This window comes from Phyllostomus discolor, chromosome 6 (assembly GCF_004126475.2).
Source record: "Phyllostomus discolor isolate MPI-MPIP mPhyDis1 chromosome 6, mPhyDis1.pri.v3, whole genome shotgun sequence".
NCBI lineage: Eukaryota > Metazoa > Chordata > Mammalia > Chiroptera > Phyllostomidae > Phyllostomus > Phyllostomus discolor.
In genome coordinates, this window is record NC_040908.2 from 158166894 (window position 1) to 158187283 (window position 20390).

At 37.6% G+C, this 20390-nt stretch overlaps 1 protein-coding gene and 1 pseudogene across 1 annotated transcript; both read right to left on the reverse strand.

Annotated features, from left to right (window-relative positions):
* Positions 1–1229: 1229 nt before the first annotated feature.
* LOC114499050 lies at positions 1230–2091 on the reverse strand (annotated as a pseudogene).
* Positions 2092–13774: 11683 nt separating this feature from the next.
* On the reverse strand, positions 13775–14806 carry LOC114499051 (olfactory receptor 1020-like). The gene has a single exon (XM_028515009.2). The coding sequence runs from the start codon at positions 14711–14713 to the stop codon at positions 13775–13777; it is 939 nt and encodes a 312-aa protein (XP_028370810.1). The 5' UTR covers positions 14714–14806.
* Positions 14807–20390: the final 5584 nt, after the last annotated feature.

Here is a 20390-nt window from a genome sequence, read left to right on the forward strand (position 1 = left end):
CCATTCATGCATTTCTGTACACTTATCAATAAGGTCATGTCTGTTCTCCACAGTGAAAGCAAGGAGGGGAATCCATATGCTGATGTGAATACTCTGAGGTGCAGTATGAATCTACAGCTCCTGATCCTTTGGATACTTGTTAATAAATTTGGGGCAGAACGATGAGGAATAGAGGATTCTGTAAGTTCTCTGTATGTGATCTCTGTCCCTGAAACTTATTCAGCCTAGGCTAAAAGACAAGGAGAAGTGATGATCTTTGTCTAAGTTGGACATAACAACATAGAATAAAATAAAATGAAGGGAGCTCAGTATTTTTTTAAAAATTTACAAAGGCTGTTTATTGCTTCAGTTTTGCAGAGGGTACTCATTCAGTGATTCAACAAAAAACATCCTGGAAGAAGGGCATTCTCAGTAGGCAGGTAGAAATGTTTGTGAACGAAAATGGAAAGGGTCATGTAGAAATGAAACTTTCAGTTCAGGGCAAAGGTTTTTTTAATTGTTATTTATTTACTGCTTATACTTGTAAGTGTTATGATGCAATATTTATAGAGTGACACAATTACATAAGAATAAGACAAACACACCTATTTTAACCCATGAACTCTCCCTGAATGAGCAAGTTTATTGCACCCATTGTTTAAATAAATGGAACCTTGGGAGAGTGAGTTGAATTGACATGGGTAGAGGGGTTGCTCAGACCATGATGTCTCACTGGGACTTACCTGTGAATAAAGAAGGCAGGGATAAAATCCTCTCTGAAAAAACAGTGAAGTTTACCTATTACTAGTCTCCCTTAGCTTGGGGAGAAGCTTAAGATCAATAATAACTGTTCCCTATGTTTAATTTAGAACAATAAAAAGTAAAGGAAAATATTTATCATTGGGCACTAGTGAGTCAATAATAATGTATATAGGCCCTGGCTGGCGTAGCTCAGTGGATTGAGCATAGGCTGCAAACCAAAGTGTCGCAGGTCCGATTCCCAGTCAGGGTACATGCCTGGGTTGCAAGCCATGACCCCCAGCAACCGCACATTGATGTTTCTCTCTCTCTCTTTGTCTCTCTCCCTCCCTTCCCTCTCTAAAATTAAATAAATCAAATTTTTTAAAAAATAATAATGTATATCAAATACATGAATCAATTAAGATCATTAATGACTGGTCCCTATGTTTAATTTAGGTACAATGATAAGTAATGAAAAATACATATAATCAGGCACTGGTGAACCCATACTAATGTATATGAAATACCTGAACTTTAGCTCTCAGGATCTTCAAATAAACACTTTGGATGAAAACATGGCTTTCAACAGAAGATAATTTAGTGCCAACTGCTTTTTTCAGGGCATCTTTCACATCCTTGTTCCTCAAACTGTAGATCAGTGGGTTTAACATGGGGATGACAACTGTGTAGAAAACAGAGGCCACTTTGTCTGTGTCCATGGAGTGACTTGAGCTGGGTCAGAAATACATGAACAGGAGTGTCCTATAAAACATAGTCATAGCAGTTAAGTGGGAGGCACAGCTAAAGAAGGCTTTGTGTCTGCCCTTGGCTGATTTCATTCTAAGGATGGTATTTATGATGTACTTGTAGGAGAGGAAGACAGTGACAATACTGAACCCCAGAACACAGCTACTGGAAGTGCACATCACTACCTCATTGATAGTTGTGTCTGAGGTGGAGAGGGATAGTAAGAGTGAGAAGACACAGAAAAAGTGATTGATGATATTGGAATTGCAGAATGACGATTGAATTGTGCAATAAATGAGGATTGCAGAGTACACCAGACTTTGGATGTGCACAATGGCCACAAGCTGGGTACAGACCCTTCCAGAGATGGCTGTTGTATGAAGAAGTGGATTACAAATGGCTACATAACGGTCATATGCCATCACAGACAGCATGACACATTGCACATCTGCAAAGGTACCAAAAAAGAACATCTGAACAGCACATAAATTATATGCAATCTTCTTTTGCTTAGATAAGAAATGAGCCAGCATCTTGGGGGGAGACAGAGGAGGAGTAGCAGACATCACTGAATGACAGATTGCTCAGGAAATAATACATGGGCATGTGGAGTCTTGGGTCCATGCTGATCAGCAGGATCATCCCTGGGTTTGCAATCACAGTGATGCCATAAACCAGTAGGAAGAGCACAAAGAGCCCCTGCTGCACATCCCGCCTGCCAGAGAGTCATAAGGGTATGGAGTCTGTCAACACAGTACAGTTCTCAATGGCCATTACTCAGGTCTGGAAATCCCTGCTTGTGGAGGAAGGAAATGGATGTGCAGTGTTAACGTTATCTGTCTTATTAGATAAATTGCTGTTTTTTTTTTTAAATAATTTTCAGTAATTAGAAAAAGCAGTAAAGAAGGGTAGAACTCCATGAGGAAATCTGACTCTTTGGAAATACATGCTATGTCATGTAAATAGAATAAATGTTAGTGAAAATATCTCTTACATTTACATAGCATTCTACCAAGTTTTTGGCACAGTTTTTATATTAAGTCATGCTATTTCCATACCAACCTATGTAGTATTTGTGATAGTTTCTGTTGCTCCTTTGTTAGGGATTAAGACATTGATGTTCTCATAGCTGAAGCAATAGTTCTTAAATTAATTGGGTCAGTAACCCACACCTCCTGATAAGATTGTTTTCTTTTTTTTAAAGCCTTCTATTTATGCTTAGTTTAAAGGTAGAACATAAGATTGAGAAAAGATTGCAACTGAAAATTCTGGTGAGTTCTGCTCATTGGGTTGTTTTTTGCATTGTTGTTCAAGTGCAGTTGTCTCCATCCTCCCCGCCCCCGCCATTACTTTCCCCTGCTCTACCCACCTCCCACCTTCCACTATCTCTCCTTCCTACAGTTGTCTTTGTCCATGGGTCCTTGATACATGTTCCTTGACTTGACCCTTACCATTCTTCCCACTAGTATTCCCCTTCTCCCTCTCCCATCCTCTCTGGTAACTGTCAGGTTCTTCTTTATTTCCATGTATCTGTTTCTATTTTCCCACTTTGTTTTGTTGGTTAGGTTCTGTGTAGAGGTGAGAGCAGATGGTCTTTCCCTGCTTTGCCTATTTCACTCAGCATAATATTCTCCAATTCCATCCATGCTGTTGTAAATGGTGAGAGTTCCTTCTTTCTTTCTGCTGTGTAGTGTTCCATTGTGTAAATGTACCACAGTTTTTTGATCCCCTCATTTACTGATGGGCACATAGGCTGTTTACAGCACTTGACTATTGTAAATTGTGCTGCTGTGAACATTGGCATATATAGGTTGTTCTGAATTGGTGTTGCAGGATTTTTAGGATATAATCTAGCAATGGAAATGCTGGGTTAAAAGGCAGTTCCGTGTTTAGTATTCTGAGGAAATTTCTTAGTGTTTTCTTTGATTCCTCTTTTCCTTGAGTAGCTCTGAAATTTGCCTCTCTTTGCTTTAAATTGGTCTCAGGAGGTTAATTGAGTTCTATGTCCCACTGTTACAATTTACCCAATCAATATATCATGTATGTCATATGTGACCCCTTCTGTTCTGTGAGAATATAGTGACAGTGGAGTTTAAGCTAGGAGAACAGAAAAAGAAAATCTGTATAATGATGTAGTGATCAGTATGCCATTCCCCAAACATCTGGCATGAACTGATTTGAATATCTCTTCCCTTAGACACATCTTGAAAAAAAAGGAAATATTTCTTTTAAAAATATACAAAATATAGGAAATGGAGAAGTCAAAGAACTTATATATATGACCCATTGCCATGAACTAAAGGTGGATGTAGGGGGAATGGGGGTGTGAGGGGGTGTGAGGGTAGAAGGGAAATAAAGGAGGTGAATGGAACAATGTAATAACATAATAAAATAAATAAATAAATAAATAAAATATTCATACTGACAGTAATTAAAAATATGAAAAGTACAGGTAAGAGATTAAAAACAAAAAATCCTCCCAGCTCCTCAATCTATGCTTCCATTTTATTGTATATCCTGCCATTTATGTATACATTTTTAAAGTAATTAGATTGATAAAAATCATTAAAATTTTCTATAACCTTTTATATCCTCTATAGCTTTCATAGCACAAATTCAGTCCAAGGAAGACAAAAATTAGAGAAATCTAAAACAGAAACCAGACAAACAGCGAGCCCCTGCCCCGTCCCGGTGCACTGACTTCCATGTTCCATCCAGTCTGTCTGCAGCAGGTTTCAGCCCAGCCTCCCGACAGAGCTGGGTTATATCACCAAGTCCACGTCTGGTCCCTGGGCGTTGAACATGGTCTCTCAGGAATATGTGGCAGATATAATTAAGTATGTGTTTTGTCATATGTTATTTTTTACAGGCAGAATGACTGACAAAGAACTTCCGACTTAAAAAAAATACTAGGTGTGTTGAAAAACCACCTAAGAATATTTCCACCAGCTAAACACAAGAGGGTGCTGTACCTGTGGGATGGAAGAGCTCTAACCATTGTCTTATTTCTCTGGTGTATATGTGGAGGAGGTGGAGTCCTCCTTTGTCACCTTCTTCAGATTCCTCCCCACACTCATTTTCCCCTCAGGTGCTCCCTGTCTCCAGGGATGCCAGCTGCCTCAGGCAAGACTCCCTTCAAGCAGGATCCAAAGGTCATCTTCATAAAACGGGGACCTGTGTAGTGTAACTCCCATTCCCTATGACATCCGGAGTATGGAGAGCAACATATTGTCAAAAAGTAGGTAGTTTAAATTCATTCCCAAAGGTTTTATGTTCTAATAGAATGTCTTTCTTTAAGTATGAGTTGAGAGGGGAAGATTCACAACACAATTTAAGGTTTTAGGGCAAACAAGAGAGAAAAATATTCTATATCTACAGAGTTTTCCTGGTATCACAGGTGCCCCCAACACAGTACTGCCTAGAGACCAGTCTTCTCATAATCTCCTTCTCCCAGAAAATGGCTGTGTGGCCCTGAGGCATGGGTCCTTATCACAAAGGGCAGCACCTGACAATGCCTCCAAGGAAAACCAGTTCAGTGAGGCTTCCTGGTGCAGGGACAAGGGAAGTGGTGAGTGAAGGCTGCAAAAAATTCTTCTGATATATATGTGAGCTAGTACTTCCTGGTGACAAAAGACAATCACTTAATGAAATAGTTTATGGAAGTTGTATTCTTTGTTAACTTGACAATAATATTTTGAAAATGTTTGTATATAAGAAACTGTTAGAGATTTGGAATATCTAATAAATTTCATAGCAAACTTTCAGTCCAAAAAGGATAAAAATTAGAGAAATCTAAAACAGAAATTAGACAATTGCCTACAATCTCATAGTAAATAATTTTTGCTTTTTGAAAAAATTTTTAAAGATATATATATGTATATTTTTAAATGTAGATTTTTGAAAGTTATGTCCCTGCATCCAAGCCGTGAAGAAAAATCAGAAAACTAGCCTTTCGAAGACTCTTTGTGGACCTTAACACAATAAATGCCAAAATGGTTAATAGTTGAGTATGTTTTTATAAAGCATACAGAATTACAATCATTCTGCTTTTATTGTCTCATGTCTGCATCCTTTTGTTCAGTACTATGTACAGGAGATTCCCACACCCATTGCATGAGAGGACAGTTTATTCATTTTCTTTGCTATGCAGTATTCCAATGAATAATCATACTACATATTTTTGTCAAATCTCAAACAATGCTACATTGATGATTTTCGTACAACCCTTGCATGTACATACTTTCTTATTCCTGATTGGGGACTGAAGACATGGAAAATTTTAGCTTAAGGTAAAAAGTTATAAGTCTAGCAAGTAATGTGTATGTTAAAGCTTTCCTTTCAGAAACTGCAGATAAGGCCCATCCTGGCTCCTGGGAAAACAGCTGGCCTCCTGGGGCACTGATAGAAGATTACTGCCTGGGGACATCTGGACCTTTTGTGTTCCAGGGAGAGCAAACCCCCAGCCTGTCCTGCAAACAGCTAACTGCACAGAACAGGAATGCTGAAGTTTAGCTCATCTAATCCTATGAATTTCAAAACCCTCACTGTTCCTTGTTTATGCACTCACCCCCACCTTATAAAAATTCTGGCCAAGAAAGAGAAGGAAAGATGATTTGTTAGGGTATGAACCTATCATCTGCTCATATCGCCAGTTCTATGATTAAAGCGCCCATAAAGATTCAATCACTGTCATTGCTTATATATTTGGTAGTGTCAGGTAGCCGGTGACTTTTCCAGCTACATTTCTATTGGGTACAAAACTACTGGTGGGATTTTAGGACCAGCTACAACAGAAAACTGCCATATAGTTTTCCAAAATTGAAAGCCAGTTCTGACTTCCATGAGTGAGTGGGAGGTATTTGCCTTCCACATTCAAACAGATACTTGGTATTGATATTAAGAATCTTTCTCATGGCAGCTGCTCTTTAAGTGAGTCATGGCACAGCATGTACACACAGAAAATGCTTAAGTGGTAAGTATACAACGTGTTTTAAAAAGTATCCTAGCAATCAGTATCCAGAACAAGAAACAGACCATTAGAATTACTAAAATCTTCTACTTTCTCCCTGCTTTTTAGTTCTTAGTTCACACATTAGATTTATCTCTGCTTATAGTAGTTACAAGCATATGAAATCTAAATTTAAATAAATTTTGGTTGTCTTATAGGGGGCTGGTGTGCTACCTCAATGCTATTATCTTTGTGCTTGTAGGGTAGACACCCACCTCTGCTTGGGCTTTAGTCTAGTCCAGCTGCACTCCTGCCATGTTGCTGTTCAAGACAGGACCCATCCAGAGGTAAAATTTCCAAAGCCATGGGTTAAAATCGACCCATTATTACCACATGAAGCATCTCCTATTGTTTTTCTACTGTACTGTGTTTCAGAATCTCAGAAATAATAGCTCCTTAACAACAAAGCAGTCTCATTGTCCTCTTTGGATTTTCCTAGCAGGCTGAAATGTTTTTAAATTGGAAAAGACAGCATGTTCCTGTTGCCTGTCATGTGGAAAACCCAGTAAGTAGAAACAGGGATTGAATTCTTATTGGCGCTTTATTCAGATATACAGGAATCTGAGAAGAAGGGTGGTTTGCACCCTAATAAAAGTGTCTTACATTTTCTTTCCAAGCCCACATTTTTTCAACAGGGAAGGAACAAGGTGCAGTAAGGGGTTTTGAAAATCAGGCAGCATTAGGTGAAAGAAACGTTAGCATTCTTATGGGGCAGTTAGCTGCTCACAGGGATGGGTGGTTGTCTGTTCCCCCCTGGAACAGAATGGTGCAGATGCCTCTACTTGTCCCGTGGGTGGTGGTCTTTGACAGTGCCCCAGCAGGTTGGGTGTCCCTCCCAGGAACCAGGATGGGCCTTATCTATTTGTAGTTTCTGAAACAATAGCTTTAATAGATGCATTACTTACTAGGATTTTAACTATTTGCCTTAAACTAAAATTTTCCAACTCCTTAGTCCCCTATCATTTTTACTCAAAGGCATTTTGTAAGGACATTAAGAAAGTGATGATTTCTGGTTTGTGTAAATATTTAACATTGCCCTTGCTTCTTGTGTGACCCTTCAAATTCATATCCTTGTCCCAGTTTGCTAGAAAAGACACTTCCAGTGCTTTGATCATCAACAAAGTAGAGCAGAGGTTTGTGATATTGTCAAATATCTTGGTAAATGCTGTTTGGTTTATTTATTTTTCAAACAATTTATCTGTATGTCTTTAATATTCCCTTATTTTAGCATCCACAACCACTTTATGTTTTTGCATAGAAGCAACAAAAAATGAATTGAAGGAACATACTAGGCTGTCAGGGAATTTTTTCTGCCTTAGATGTACAAACATTCAGTAACAGTGAACATGTTTGATACCTTTCTTTCAGGTGCTGTGCTAGAGCTTGGATAAAGCATTAGAAAGCACAGTCCTGAATCTCAGAGTACTTGAAATCCCACCTTGATGACAATGACTAGGAAACAGAGTCATAGATTCCTAAGCCACAATTTCCTAAGGCACATGATGCTGTATGGACCAGTTTAGAGAGGGCTGGAGGGAAGGACAGCCCCTGGAGGAAGCCAATGGATTGTGAATTGCAGCACAGGGATTGACTCAGGAGGCCAGACCCCTTTGCTTTTCATACCTTAGCCACACTGGTGGCTAAGCTCTTAAATCCCAGAGAAATGAGATAGTTTTTCCAACTCAAGGCCACTCCACTAGCAGAGCCATCAGCCCAGGATGCTTTTCTAACTACTCGAAGCTCTCAGTTAATTTCCACTTATCTTTTTGTTTTGCAGGTAATTGTGTTCATATGAGGAAGCACATTTATTCTTCCTTCTATTTGATCAATATGCTTTGGATATATAGTGCCTACGCTTTTTTCTTTATGGCATAGTTTTAGTTTATTATAAGTAATTCAAATGATCATGTATCAAAATTTGTCACTTCCAGCAGATGATAAGCTTCATCATTGCAAAATGTGCAGGAGTTGCTGTGGAATAACCTGACATAGAAATGCAACAGACACTTTGGAAACTGTCAGTAAGTTTTGAAAAATTAACTTAATGTACAAACAAAAGATCAATGCAATAAAATTGGTAAGTAGAATTCCACAGCATTTGTACAAATAGAGAGTACCATGTATACATTCAAACATAAAAGAGAGCATGGAGTATGTTGGAAACGACACATTTTGCTGTGCCTGAAATAGTTACTGGTTCATACAAAATGAATCAAAAACAGTTCAACTTTTTGCAACATAGTATATGTAACTTTGGGTGATTATATATACATACATATGTGTGTATACACACACACATGCACACCTTTATATCCCAGAACATAATTTTTCAATGGAGCCATTTTTTGTTTCTAAGTTGTCCCAGGTCCTCTTTCACATTCTTGGTCTGCAGGTCATAAGTCTGATGGTTTAGCATGGGCATCACAAGAGTGTGAAACCATGAGCTCATTTTGTTTTGATCTATGAAGGAGGAACAACTTGGCCTAAACTACATGAAGATCAAGTCCCCTGGGAAATTACCACCACAGTTAAGTACAAGGTGCAGCTGGAATAAGGTTAGAACCTCCCCTCAGCAGAGTTGCTCTTCATTAGTGCTAGGATATATAACAGTTGGCACAAAACATCCTTCATCCTAATGAAGCCCAAAATTGTGAATATCACCAACTCATTCACGTGAGAATCTCATCAATATAGCAGTAGGTGAGGTGCGCCATCACAGAGGAAATGGTTAATCTCATTTGACCCACAGGAACATAAGCAGCACATTAACATTGTATTTATTGAAGTATCTATAATTCCCATCATGTGTTCCCCAGCCATGAACAGGGTGCACACTCCACTGGACATGGAGAATGTAAAGATGAAGGGTTTCTAGTGGCCTTGTGTCCATCAAGGGCTATTACTGCCAGATTTAGACACTCAGACTCTGCAAAGATGCAGAAGATGAAGAATTGCAGACAACAGCCATAGAAGGGAATTGGCATCTTGGCAAAGAAACCTACCAGCATTCTGCATCCAGTTGCTGTTTGCTGTTGTGTAGCAGAAGTCAATGAAAGTGAGGTGGCCGAGGAAAAAATATATTGGTGTGTGCACACAGAATGAGGCCAAAAGAAAAAGAACATCACTAGCATCTCAGAAATTCTCCCCACACCCATCACAAATTGATGTCCAGTATGCTAGATCGGTTTGTATGTTTTTGAGGTATACAGTAATCAAGTCATACAATTTTTTATACACCTTTGTCTGGCTTGCTTCACTCAACACTATGTTTATATAGTTTCTCTATGCTGTTGTATGTGGAAGCAGTTCATTAATTTTCATATCTGTGTAGTTTTCCAACGTAGAAACTCATCATGCAGTAATGTGCCAAACCTGGGCCATGGGTCAGCAAACTACAGCTCATAAAGCTTAATTGAAGCTTTGGATGCACCATTTCTTTGTATATTATTGATGTTTTCTTTTATGAAACAGAAGCAAATCTCAGTGGCTGTGGAAAAATTTTATAGCCTACAAATCTTTAAAAAATGCACTACTTGTTCCTTTAAGAAAAAGATTGTCAACTCCTGATATAATGTGTTGAGAAAAGCTGTGTTGTTTTCTCTTTCATACTGTTGTAAATAATTCAGTGGTGAATATTTTGGACATGTGTTGGAGTGAACATATTCATTGGTTTCCATTGAGGATAATTCTAAGATTGTTATTTGGGTCATAGACTATATATATGATGAACATTGATGAAGTGCATCAAATGGCTTAGGTAGTCTTCTCAAACTTCAGTTAGTTAATCATGTGATAATCAATGACAAGTACTATGGTCTCCCCATTTTACAGAGAGTTAAGTGAGGAATAGAAAAATTAAATAATTTATTCAAAGTGCCACTCAGTATCTGGGCACAGAGCTGGCATATGAATTAAGGTAATCTGACTTCTTCCTTCATCCAATGATCTACCTTTGTCAATGGGTAATCTACACATGATCACACACACATGCACTACCACACAGTTTTCTGAGGTATTTACTATATCTTTTAAGACAACCAGTTACAGTCCATTGCCAAGTTAACTTTAAGCAGCAATTTTAAGAATTTTAAATGTTTTCTTATACTTTGGGGCTATAAACTGCATTGGACTATGTGAAAAACGAGTGTTTGGTGAAATTCTTGTGAGAGACTGTGTGTGTGTCCTGGTAAGGCTGTTGTGGGTTGTCTGTCAGAGCTCGTGAGTAGGGAATTAGATGCATCTTGGAAAGTTGTATCTCACAAGAAATCCACCTTCAGTCCTGAGGCTTTCTTAGTGGTGTCATTTATGTATTTGTTTGTCAAGTTGTAAATCAACAGTTCAGCATAAGGATGACCTTCATGTGGAACTGAGTCAAATTTACTAATACTAGGAGAGGACTCAACTAACGGGTGGACACGGAAGTCAGGTCAGACGCCCTTAAAGAGAATGTTTTCCTCCTCCCAGTAATAAAGTGGATTTAAGAATGAGAAAAGTGTGAAAAAGTAGGAGATGATGATGTGATGAAACCATGTCCATTAGTTGCCCTATGTGGAGAGATGCCACTCAGTAAATGATGTGTCTGTGCAGGTTAGCTTATGCAGGGGAGGGGACTACAGACAAAATGATTCAGAACAATTTTTATGACAGTGCTTCAGAATAAATGCAAAGGATGTGTGAACCAAGGGACTCATGTTGTCTCCAATGTATGACAAGAGAGCAGCTTTCTTGAGTAACTGTATTTCAAAGTAATCTGTATGTTAAAGTGGCATTTTGTGGGGTAGTATAACTTCTCTTCTTTAATTGTATAACATTGAATTCCCCTGGTACAAAATTTCTGTATTTTACAAATACATGTATGTATGTATTTGAAATCTATCACTTTATATATCTAATCTATATGGGTATAGATATGTTTTTCAACATTCTCAGAATTCTTAGCATACAAATTATATGAGTAATGACTCAGTAAATGTGTGCTCTGATATTTTTTCTCTTGTTAGACCAGTGGATATTCAACAGAGTATAGAAATTAACAGCCATTAAAAGCTGATCCTGCTAATGTAGTTCATTTGTATGAGGACATTTTTAATAGTTCATTTTCATTGTATTTTTTCATTACCATTTATTATCCGTATACTCTCATCCACTTTCACCCATCCTGTGAGTATGGTCTTTTATAAAATATATGTTTTTGCATAATGCTTTAAAAAATACAATGTATTCTACTATACTGTTGCTCATAATATATTTCCTGTGGAAATGGGCAGAGGTAGATGAAACAGACAAATCTGAGGAATGTTCAAATATGAATGCTCTTTACTTAGAGTGTAAGTCATATGTAGGTCTTTACAGATCCATTACCTTAGCATCCACAGCCATTTATGTACTTTCTGGAGAATGATGAAATATGTATTGCCAAGCCTTACACCCTGACACTTGTTTTGGTGACATCTAACAAGAGATAAAATGTTATCAAGTACTTTATTTTAGCATATATTTGTCTGTTTTGTCATTTTGTGTCACTGACACCATGCAGGTGCTTTGGATAATAGACATGGAATGCTCAGTCCTTGAGCTAAGAACACTCACAATGTCATATAGGAGATGGTGATATAATAACAGAATGATATAAGTACAATGCTGAAAGGAGACAGTGGCTTGTGACTTAAGAATGGGACATTTAACCAAGGTGAGAAGTGTGTTGTTTCATTCTTATGACATTTGAAGAACGTACATGAAGCACACTTTATATGTTTGAGGGGTGTGTGCATGTGTATAAAGAGAAAAGGACCTAAATGAAAAGTCTTGTGCAGTCCATTTTTCTGTCTTCCATGAAGAAGAGAGATCCTCCAGGTTTTTTTTTTTATAAAAAGACAACCTTAAAGTTAAATGAATATTCTGAGAACACAATATTGTATAATGTTTTTATAACAGTATTAATTGTTATTCAATAATAATGTAAATACCAAGTACAATCATCTTAAGGTATTAAAATAGATCTTAGCATTACTGAACATCAAACCACTAAGAAATGAGCACTATTAAATTGTGTTTAGACTAAGGTTTCAGTTAATTTCACAGATTGAAAGAGAACCAATTTAAGGCATTACAACTGGAATAGTAATGTAAATAATACTTGGTTGTGTTTTTTTCTCCATCGAACATAAATTTTTCTTAATAACTCTTCAACTTAAACTATATCAATTGGGAATTTCATGTTTCAAAAATGTTAATTAGTATAAGGCTATGAACATGTTGTAAAGGAAGATAAAGTAATATACATTAAGCACACTTTCTACATTAAGGGGATAGTGACTATCAGAGAAGGTCAAGGTCCTAGACCCCCAAGCATTGTTCATTCAGTTTCTGTAGAGTTGTCAAGGGTATGTATCTGTTCCCCAGAGTGAGGGCAAGGGGAAAATCCAGAGTCTGATGTGAAGGCTATGATGTGCCACATGATTATAGAGGTGCTGATCCTGCTGACCCCTGGGATAGAGTGATCAGAAATAGAGGATCTGAGAAGTTGTCTACATGACATGATCTGTGTCCCTGGCACTTACTCAGCCTTGGGCAAAGAAGAAGTAGAGGTGAATTCTGTGTAAAATGAGCATGCTAAAATAAAACAAAAGAAAGCTATTTTCTTTCTTCATTCACAAAGGCTGCTTTTTACATCTGTCTTGCAGAGGACTTGCTTTTGTTCATTCAATCAATGTTTATGAATGGCATCCTGAAAATGAGCATTGTAAATGACAAAGTAGAAATACCGGTAAACAAGAAAGACAAGAGCCTTGCATTTATGGAACTCTGATCTAAAGCAGAAGAAATTTAACTTATTCTTATTCATTCATTTACTACTTATTACTTCGAAGTCTTATAATGGGAAATTTATAGGATGATACAAGTACAGAGGAAGAAGAAAATGAAAGCTAACTTAAACTATTAAAACTCCCTTCTGGCTCAGCTAGTTTATTAAAACCATTGCTTAAAAAACTGGAACTTTAAACATGGAGGAAGATGGTACTATGCCCATATCACTCTGGGATATATACACTGATGAAGAGAGGAGAGTGGTACAAAAACATCCTCTTTGCAAAACAGTAGACTAAACCTATTACTTCTTTCCTCTAGTTCAAAGAGATAAAGATTCATGATGACTAATTCTTCACATTCAGTTTAGGCACAAAAGTGGGTAAGGAAATATCTAGAATTGTATTTGTGAGACTACAGAAAACTGTGCCAATGTCCGTAAACTTTAGCTGTCAACATCTGCAAATAAAACCTTTTCAACTGAAGACACTTTCACCCAGTGCACAATTTAGTGCCAAATACTTTTTTCAGGGCACCTTTCACATCCTGATTCCTCAAACTGTAGATCAGTGGGTTTAACATGGGGATGACAACTGTGTAGAAAACAGAGGCTACTTTGTCAGTATCCATGGAGTAACTGGAACTAGGTCGGAAATAAATGAAAAAGAGTGTCCCATAAAATATAGCCACAGCAGTTAAGTGGGAGGCACAGGTAGAGAAGGCTTTGTGTCTGCCTGCGGCTGACTTCATGAGAAGGATGGTAGTGATGATGTAGCTGTAGGAAAGGAGGACAGTGATGAGGCTGGACCCCACAATACAACTACAGGAAATGGTCATTGCTATTTCAATGGTGGTTGTGTCTGAGGTGGAGAGGGTTAGTAAGGGTGGCAAATCACAGAAAAAATGATTGATGATATTGGACTTGCAGAATGACAGTCGAGTTGTGCAATATGTAATGATGGTGGTAACCACAAAACCTGCAGTGTAGGCAGTGGCCATGAGCTGGATGCACACTCTCCTGGACATGGTAACAGTATACAGAAGTGGATTACAAATGGCTACATAACGGTCATACGCCATGACAGACAGCATGACACAGTCCACATCTGCAAAAACACTAAAAAAGAACATCTGTAGCATGCATAAATTATATTCAATCTTCTTTGGCTGAGAGAAGAAATCAGCCAGCATCTTGGGGGAGACAGAGGAGGAGTAGCAGACATCACTGAATGAGAGATTGCTCAGGAAATAATACATGGGCTTGTGTAGTTGGGGGTCCATGCTGATCAGCAGGACCATCCCTAGGTTGGCAATCACAGTGATGCTATAAACCAGCAGAAAGAGCACAAAGAGTCCCTGCTGCACATCCCGCCTGCCAGAGAGTCCTAAGAGTATGAAGTCTGTCAACACGGTGCAGTTCTCATTGGCCATCACTCAGGTCTGGAAATCCCTGGTTGTGGAGGAAGGAAATGCAAGTGAAGGGCAAATCATCTGCCTGTCTTAGCAGTTACACTGCTGGTTCTTTCTCTTTTTCAGCACTTAGAAAAAGAGCTCAACAATGCACATTCTCTTTAAGTAAACAGACTCTCCGCAATATTTCCAATTTAATGTGAATTGATAAAATGATAATAATCCAGCTTATATAGAATAGGTAGCACACTTTGATACAAAATAAATAATTTTCATACCTAACTACATAGTATTTTTTGTCTTATAGATTAAGAAATTGATGTCCTCAGAGTTGATAGAGTTGTTCTTAGAATAATTTGATTCAGATAAACCATATCTAATTACAAGGTTGTTTTTGTTCTTGATGTAGTATAAGTATTGTTATATTCTGTAATAAAAAGCATATTGAAGTGAGAGATGCACATAACAAATACATTTCTTGATTTTTCCCTCATTATCCAATACTGTAAAGCAGACAGATCACCATCTTGTTTCTTGATGTGTTGTGTCCCCACTTTCCCATTATGCCCTTGTCCTATCCAGCCTCAGTCAACAAGGGATAAAGAGAGTCTGTGATCCAGGACTCCCAGAACAGCTGAGGTTCTCTAGAGAAGAAGATGGAGGGGTCACCATGGATGATAGGTTAGAGTGCACACACTGGAACTTGCAGGGCTTACCATGCACCCTCAGACAGAACTGCTTGGGGGATGTGTTGTGGGACCCCATAATCGGCATCCTGGTAGCACAGGTGACCCAAAGGCAAATGTGGATTACTGTGTGAGACCCTCTACTCTAATCTGCTAGAAACCACTTAATCTACTTACCAACAATCAAATGTGCAAGATACAAGGTAATGTTCTCATGTGTCCATAGTCCTGTAACCTCAGAACAATCTCGGTGTGAATTGGGCCTCATTCAATTCCTTAGAAATTGTAAAATGGCTCAAGTGTGTTCTTGATTCCCTTCTTCTTGAGAATTCCTGAAGTGTGCAATCCTTTGGTTAAAAAGACTTGGTATTGGTAAGGCCAATTAAATTCTATGTTCTGCTGTTATATTTCACACAAACCATGCATATCATATATAATATAATACATGACCTCTTTTATTGTGTGGGGATATGAGAAAATGAGAAATGTAGAAAGGACAAAGAATTACGTCTGAAAAATGATGTGGTCATCCTCATGCAGGTCTCTATAAACACCTTGTCTGAACTTGTCCAAATATTTGTGCTTGTAGAGACATATTTTTTTAAAAAAAGCTTTACTTCAAATGAGAAATACTTATAAAATATGTAAAAGTACATGTAAGATAGTAAAAACAAAAAATGTCCAATCACCTTTATAAATAATACTCACATTTTATTCTTCCTTGCCATTTATGAATGTCTTTAAAATAATGAGATTGATAGAAGTAACTAAAAGTTTGTATAATATTTCTTACCCTTCATTAGTTCTATAAAATGCTGCCAGATAAATACAGATAAAAAGCTAAAGAAATCTAAAATAGAAATAAGAAAACCACAGTTAAAACCTGTACCTGTCCCAGATCATGGAGATTTCTGTTGCCTGCATTCTGTCTGCCAGAGGGTTGAGCACTGCCCCCTCAGTGACCTGGCTTATATCACCCTGCTTTGCCTGGACCTGGGTGCTGGTCTCTCAGGACCAAGTGACAAGTATAATAAGATATTTTTATCATCTGTTATTCCCTACAGCCTCGATAATTGAGAAAGAAACAAGGGACTTTTTAAAAATGTTGCTTTTGTGCCTCCCTACCTTGTTGCCTAATATTGTACTTACTTACCAAAGTACAGTTACTACACTGAGTGTTCTTTACTTCCAGCTCACCACATCTTATACATGTATGTTGTTTCCATCTCATAATTGACAAAAACAACCACTCAAATTACACACAAAGAAACACATATACAAACACTCTCACATTAAACATTTTCACAAGATAAATATATTTGTAAATACTGAAAAAGTGGACTATACTATAGAGCTTAGGGAAAACTAGATTTTGGTGTCTCTTATAGGATTTTTGACATTCAAACAAAAATTCCATCACGATAAATATAGCTTATATGCAAATAGTTATTCTGAATAATGCCAGTGCAGCTAATTTTACATTCATTCATTCATCATTCTTTTGCTACTATCCTGTTAGTTTATAATTTTTATACCATCAAATTTTGTTATGAGCATAATTATACATTCATAATTTATCATAGCTATGTTCTTCTTTAAAATAAATTCTAAGAAATGAACTTTAAGGGCATATAAATTTGACTGTAAGTAAAGTCAATTTTGGCCTTTTTACCAGAGTGAGATGCTTTATGTTGTTTAATAATCACCATATATTATCATATATGTTATAGCACATACATCCTGAGTTTTTTCTAAGAACTTCATTATTTGATATAGAAATGGAAACTTAGAGGTAATAAGTGAACTAGAGTGTTTTAGAGATTTTCATTAAATTCATAAAAGTTGCTCAAAATAGGTGTTCTTGAGTGTTTGGAAAATTCCCCTGTGAAGCCATCTGGTTCAGGACTTTTGTTTTTTGGAAGTCTTTTGGTTACTGCTTCAATTTCCCTAGTTGTATTCTGTCTATTCAGACACTCTGATTCTTCCTGATTCAGTGTTGGAAGATTGTATGTTTCTAGGAATTTATCTATTTCTTCCTGATTGTCCAATTTCTTAGCATATAGTAGTTTTTACAATTTTCTTACAACCATTTGTATTTTTTGGTATGGGGAAGAGGGGTGTCTTGTGCACTGTTGGTGAGTTTGCAGATTGGTGCAGCCACATAGAAAGTAGTATGGAGTTAACTAAAAAAAATTAAAATGAAACTGCTTTATGACCAAGCAATTCCATTTCTGGGAGTTTATGCTTGGTAATGGCACCAATGGCAATGAGCTTAACTAATATCTTTGTTCCTGGAAATAATATTAGAAAAGGCAACACCATGAAAGTCCTAGAGGAGAACATATGCAGGAAAATCTCAGATATTTGAAGCAGCAACATTTTCACCTACACCTCCCCTTGAGCAAGGGTCATAAAGGAAAGAATAAACAAATGGGACCTCATCAAATAAGAAGCTTCTGCACAGCTAAAGAAAACAGCAAAATGAAAAGGAAACCTAATACATGGGAAAATGTAATTGCAAGTGATATCTCGGACAAGGGTTTGATCTCCAAAAGATATAAAGAAGTGACAGGACACCACTCCAGGAAGCAAAACAAGCCAATTAAAAAATGGGCAAAGGACATGAACAGAGAATTCTCCAGAGAGGACATACAGAGGGCCCAGAGACACAGGAAAGGATGCTAGGCATTAGAGAGGCGCAAATTAAAACCACAATGAGATACCACTCCACACCCATCAAAATAGCCAACATAACCAATCAAAAAACAAAAAGTGCTGGTGAGCTTATGAAGAAAATGAAAAAGTGCACTGTTTGTGGGAATGCAGACTGCTTAGCCACTCTGGAAAACACTAGGGATTTCCTCAGAAGACTGAAAATGGAACTGCCTTTTCATCCAGCAATTCCATGCTGGGATTATGCACTTAGGATACAGAAACACCAATTAAAAGGAACTGATGCACCCGAAAGTTCATAGCAGCACAATTTACAATAGCCAAGTGTTGGAAGCAACCTAAGTGCCCATGGGTAAATGAGAGGATCAAAAAATTATGGTACAATTACCCAATAAAATACTACACAGCAGAAAGAAAGAAGGACTCTTCAGAACAGCAGGGATGGATCTGGAGAGCATTATGCTAAGTGAAATAAGTTACGAGTTCAAAGACAAATACCATAAGATCTCACCCACAGAGGAACCTAATCACCCAAACAAACAAGCAAACAAAATATAACCAGAGACATTGAAATAAAGTACAAACTGTCAGTAACCGGAGGGAAGGGAGAAGTTAATAATGGAATGAAATAGAAGAGGGGTCATCAATGAACATACATAAATGACACATGGACAAAGTCAAAGGGTGGTAGGATGGAGAATGGGAGAAGGGGATGGGTGATGTAGGTGGCAATAGAGGGGGAAAATGGAGACAACTGTAGTTGAACATCAATAAAAAAGAAAATGCTCATATTTTGAATAAGACATATTTGCTTAAAAATACAGTAATTATTTACAAGTAGGGTGACATATTATCACAGAAATATTCCTTAAATTTGCTCAATTATTTTCCAAAAATTTACTGGGATTTATTGTAGACACGGCAATGCTGGAACTAAACCATTTACAACAATAAATTTCTGAAGTTTCTTAGAATGTAATGGTGCAAACATAGATTTCTTTTTGGATAAACTTTTTGATATGTAATATACATGATATTACTTAAATGATAAGTATATAGTTACATAAATTTAAAATAAATGCCCTTGTAAGTAAGACCAAAACCACAAATAGAACACTACCAGAGTCACCAAAGCCTTCTAGTTGAGGATATCATTTTCTAAAATATTTTATTGATTTGTTTTTAGAGATGGGGATGAGATGGAGAAAAAGAGGGAGAGAAACATTTTGTGGGAGGGGAATAGCAGTTAGTTGCCTCCTGTACACTCCCTGAAGGAGACTGAACCTGCAACCCAGGCCTGTACCCTGACTGGGAATCAAACTGGTGAATTTTCACCTTGCATATGACACTCAACAAACTGAGCTACACTGGTCAGGGCACCAGAAATCCTCTAAGTCACTAGTCACTTCATCCAAAGGAATAACTACATTTTTGGTTATTATCACAATCGTTTAATTTTTAACCAAGCACAAGCAGACACCTAAAGCATGTGCTGCTGTAGGCAGTTATACACTTGTTCACATTGTGCATCCAGTTTCAAAGATGGATCCCATTGGTGTAGAGCATTCTCTTGTACAACTATGTTGTTATTTATTGATGAACTTAAACAGCATGGGAGGCAGTGGAGTTGTTTTCTCTCTTGTTATTTCCAATAATTTTAGTGTGAACACTCTGGTAATGCCCTTTGGTAGACACAAACACCCATTTATCTTCTATATAAAACTGGGAGTTGAAAATGTGTGTGGGTGTGTATATAAAATTGAGATTTAATAAATACCATCATACAGTTTTCTATGAGGTCTGTCAATCCACTTGGCCATAACACACAACCCTTGTGTGACTGCCTTGTTGAACATAATCATCAATAACTAACAGGACCTTTTCCTTTAACTGTAGCCATTATTTGGAGTGTTTGATATTCCTGACAACTAACAAAGTTGAGTATTCACTTTTACAAATTGCCTCAAAACAAAAATTCAGAACTGAAGGCCTGTTAAGTAGACCAGCCTGATGGTGGTGAGACTCCTGCATCCCAAACTCTGTCTGCTCTCACTGCAAGTTCCAGGTCAGGTCTGGTTGGCCTACAGCTGTAATGTATTCCATTGGTATGAGTGTATCCCAGCCATCTGCCATTGCTCAATCATGCCCAGTGGGTATGTGCACTGATAGACTCATGTTAATAAAATCCAGGATGCAGTAACTTGAATAAAGAATTAAGATGACTCACTTTCAGCCCCTCGTTTGACAGAGTGGAACTTGAGGTTCAAACAGAGTGGTTTGTTGAAGGCCACAGGTAGAGTGAGATGGGAGGAGGCACTTGGACTGAATGTTGTTTTCAC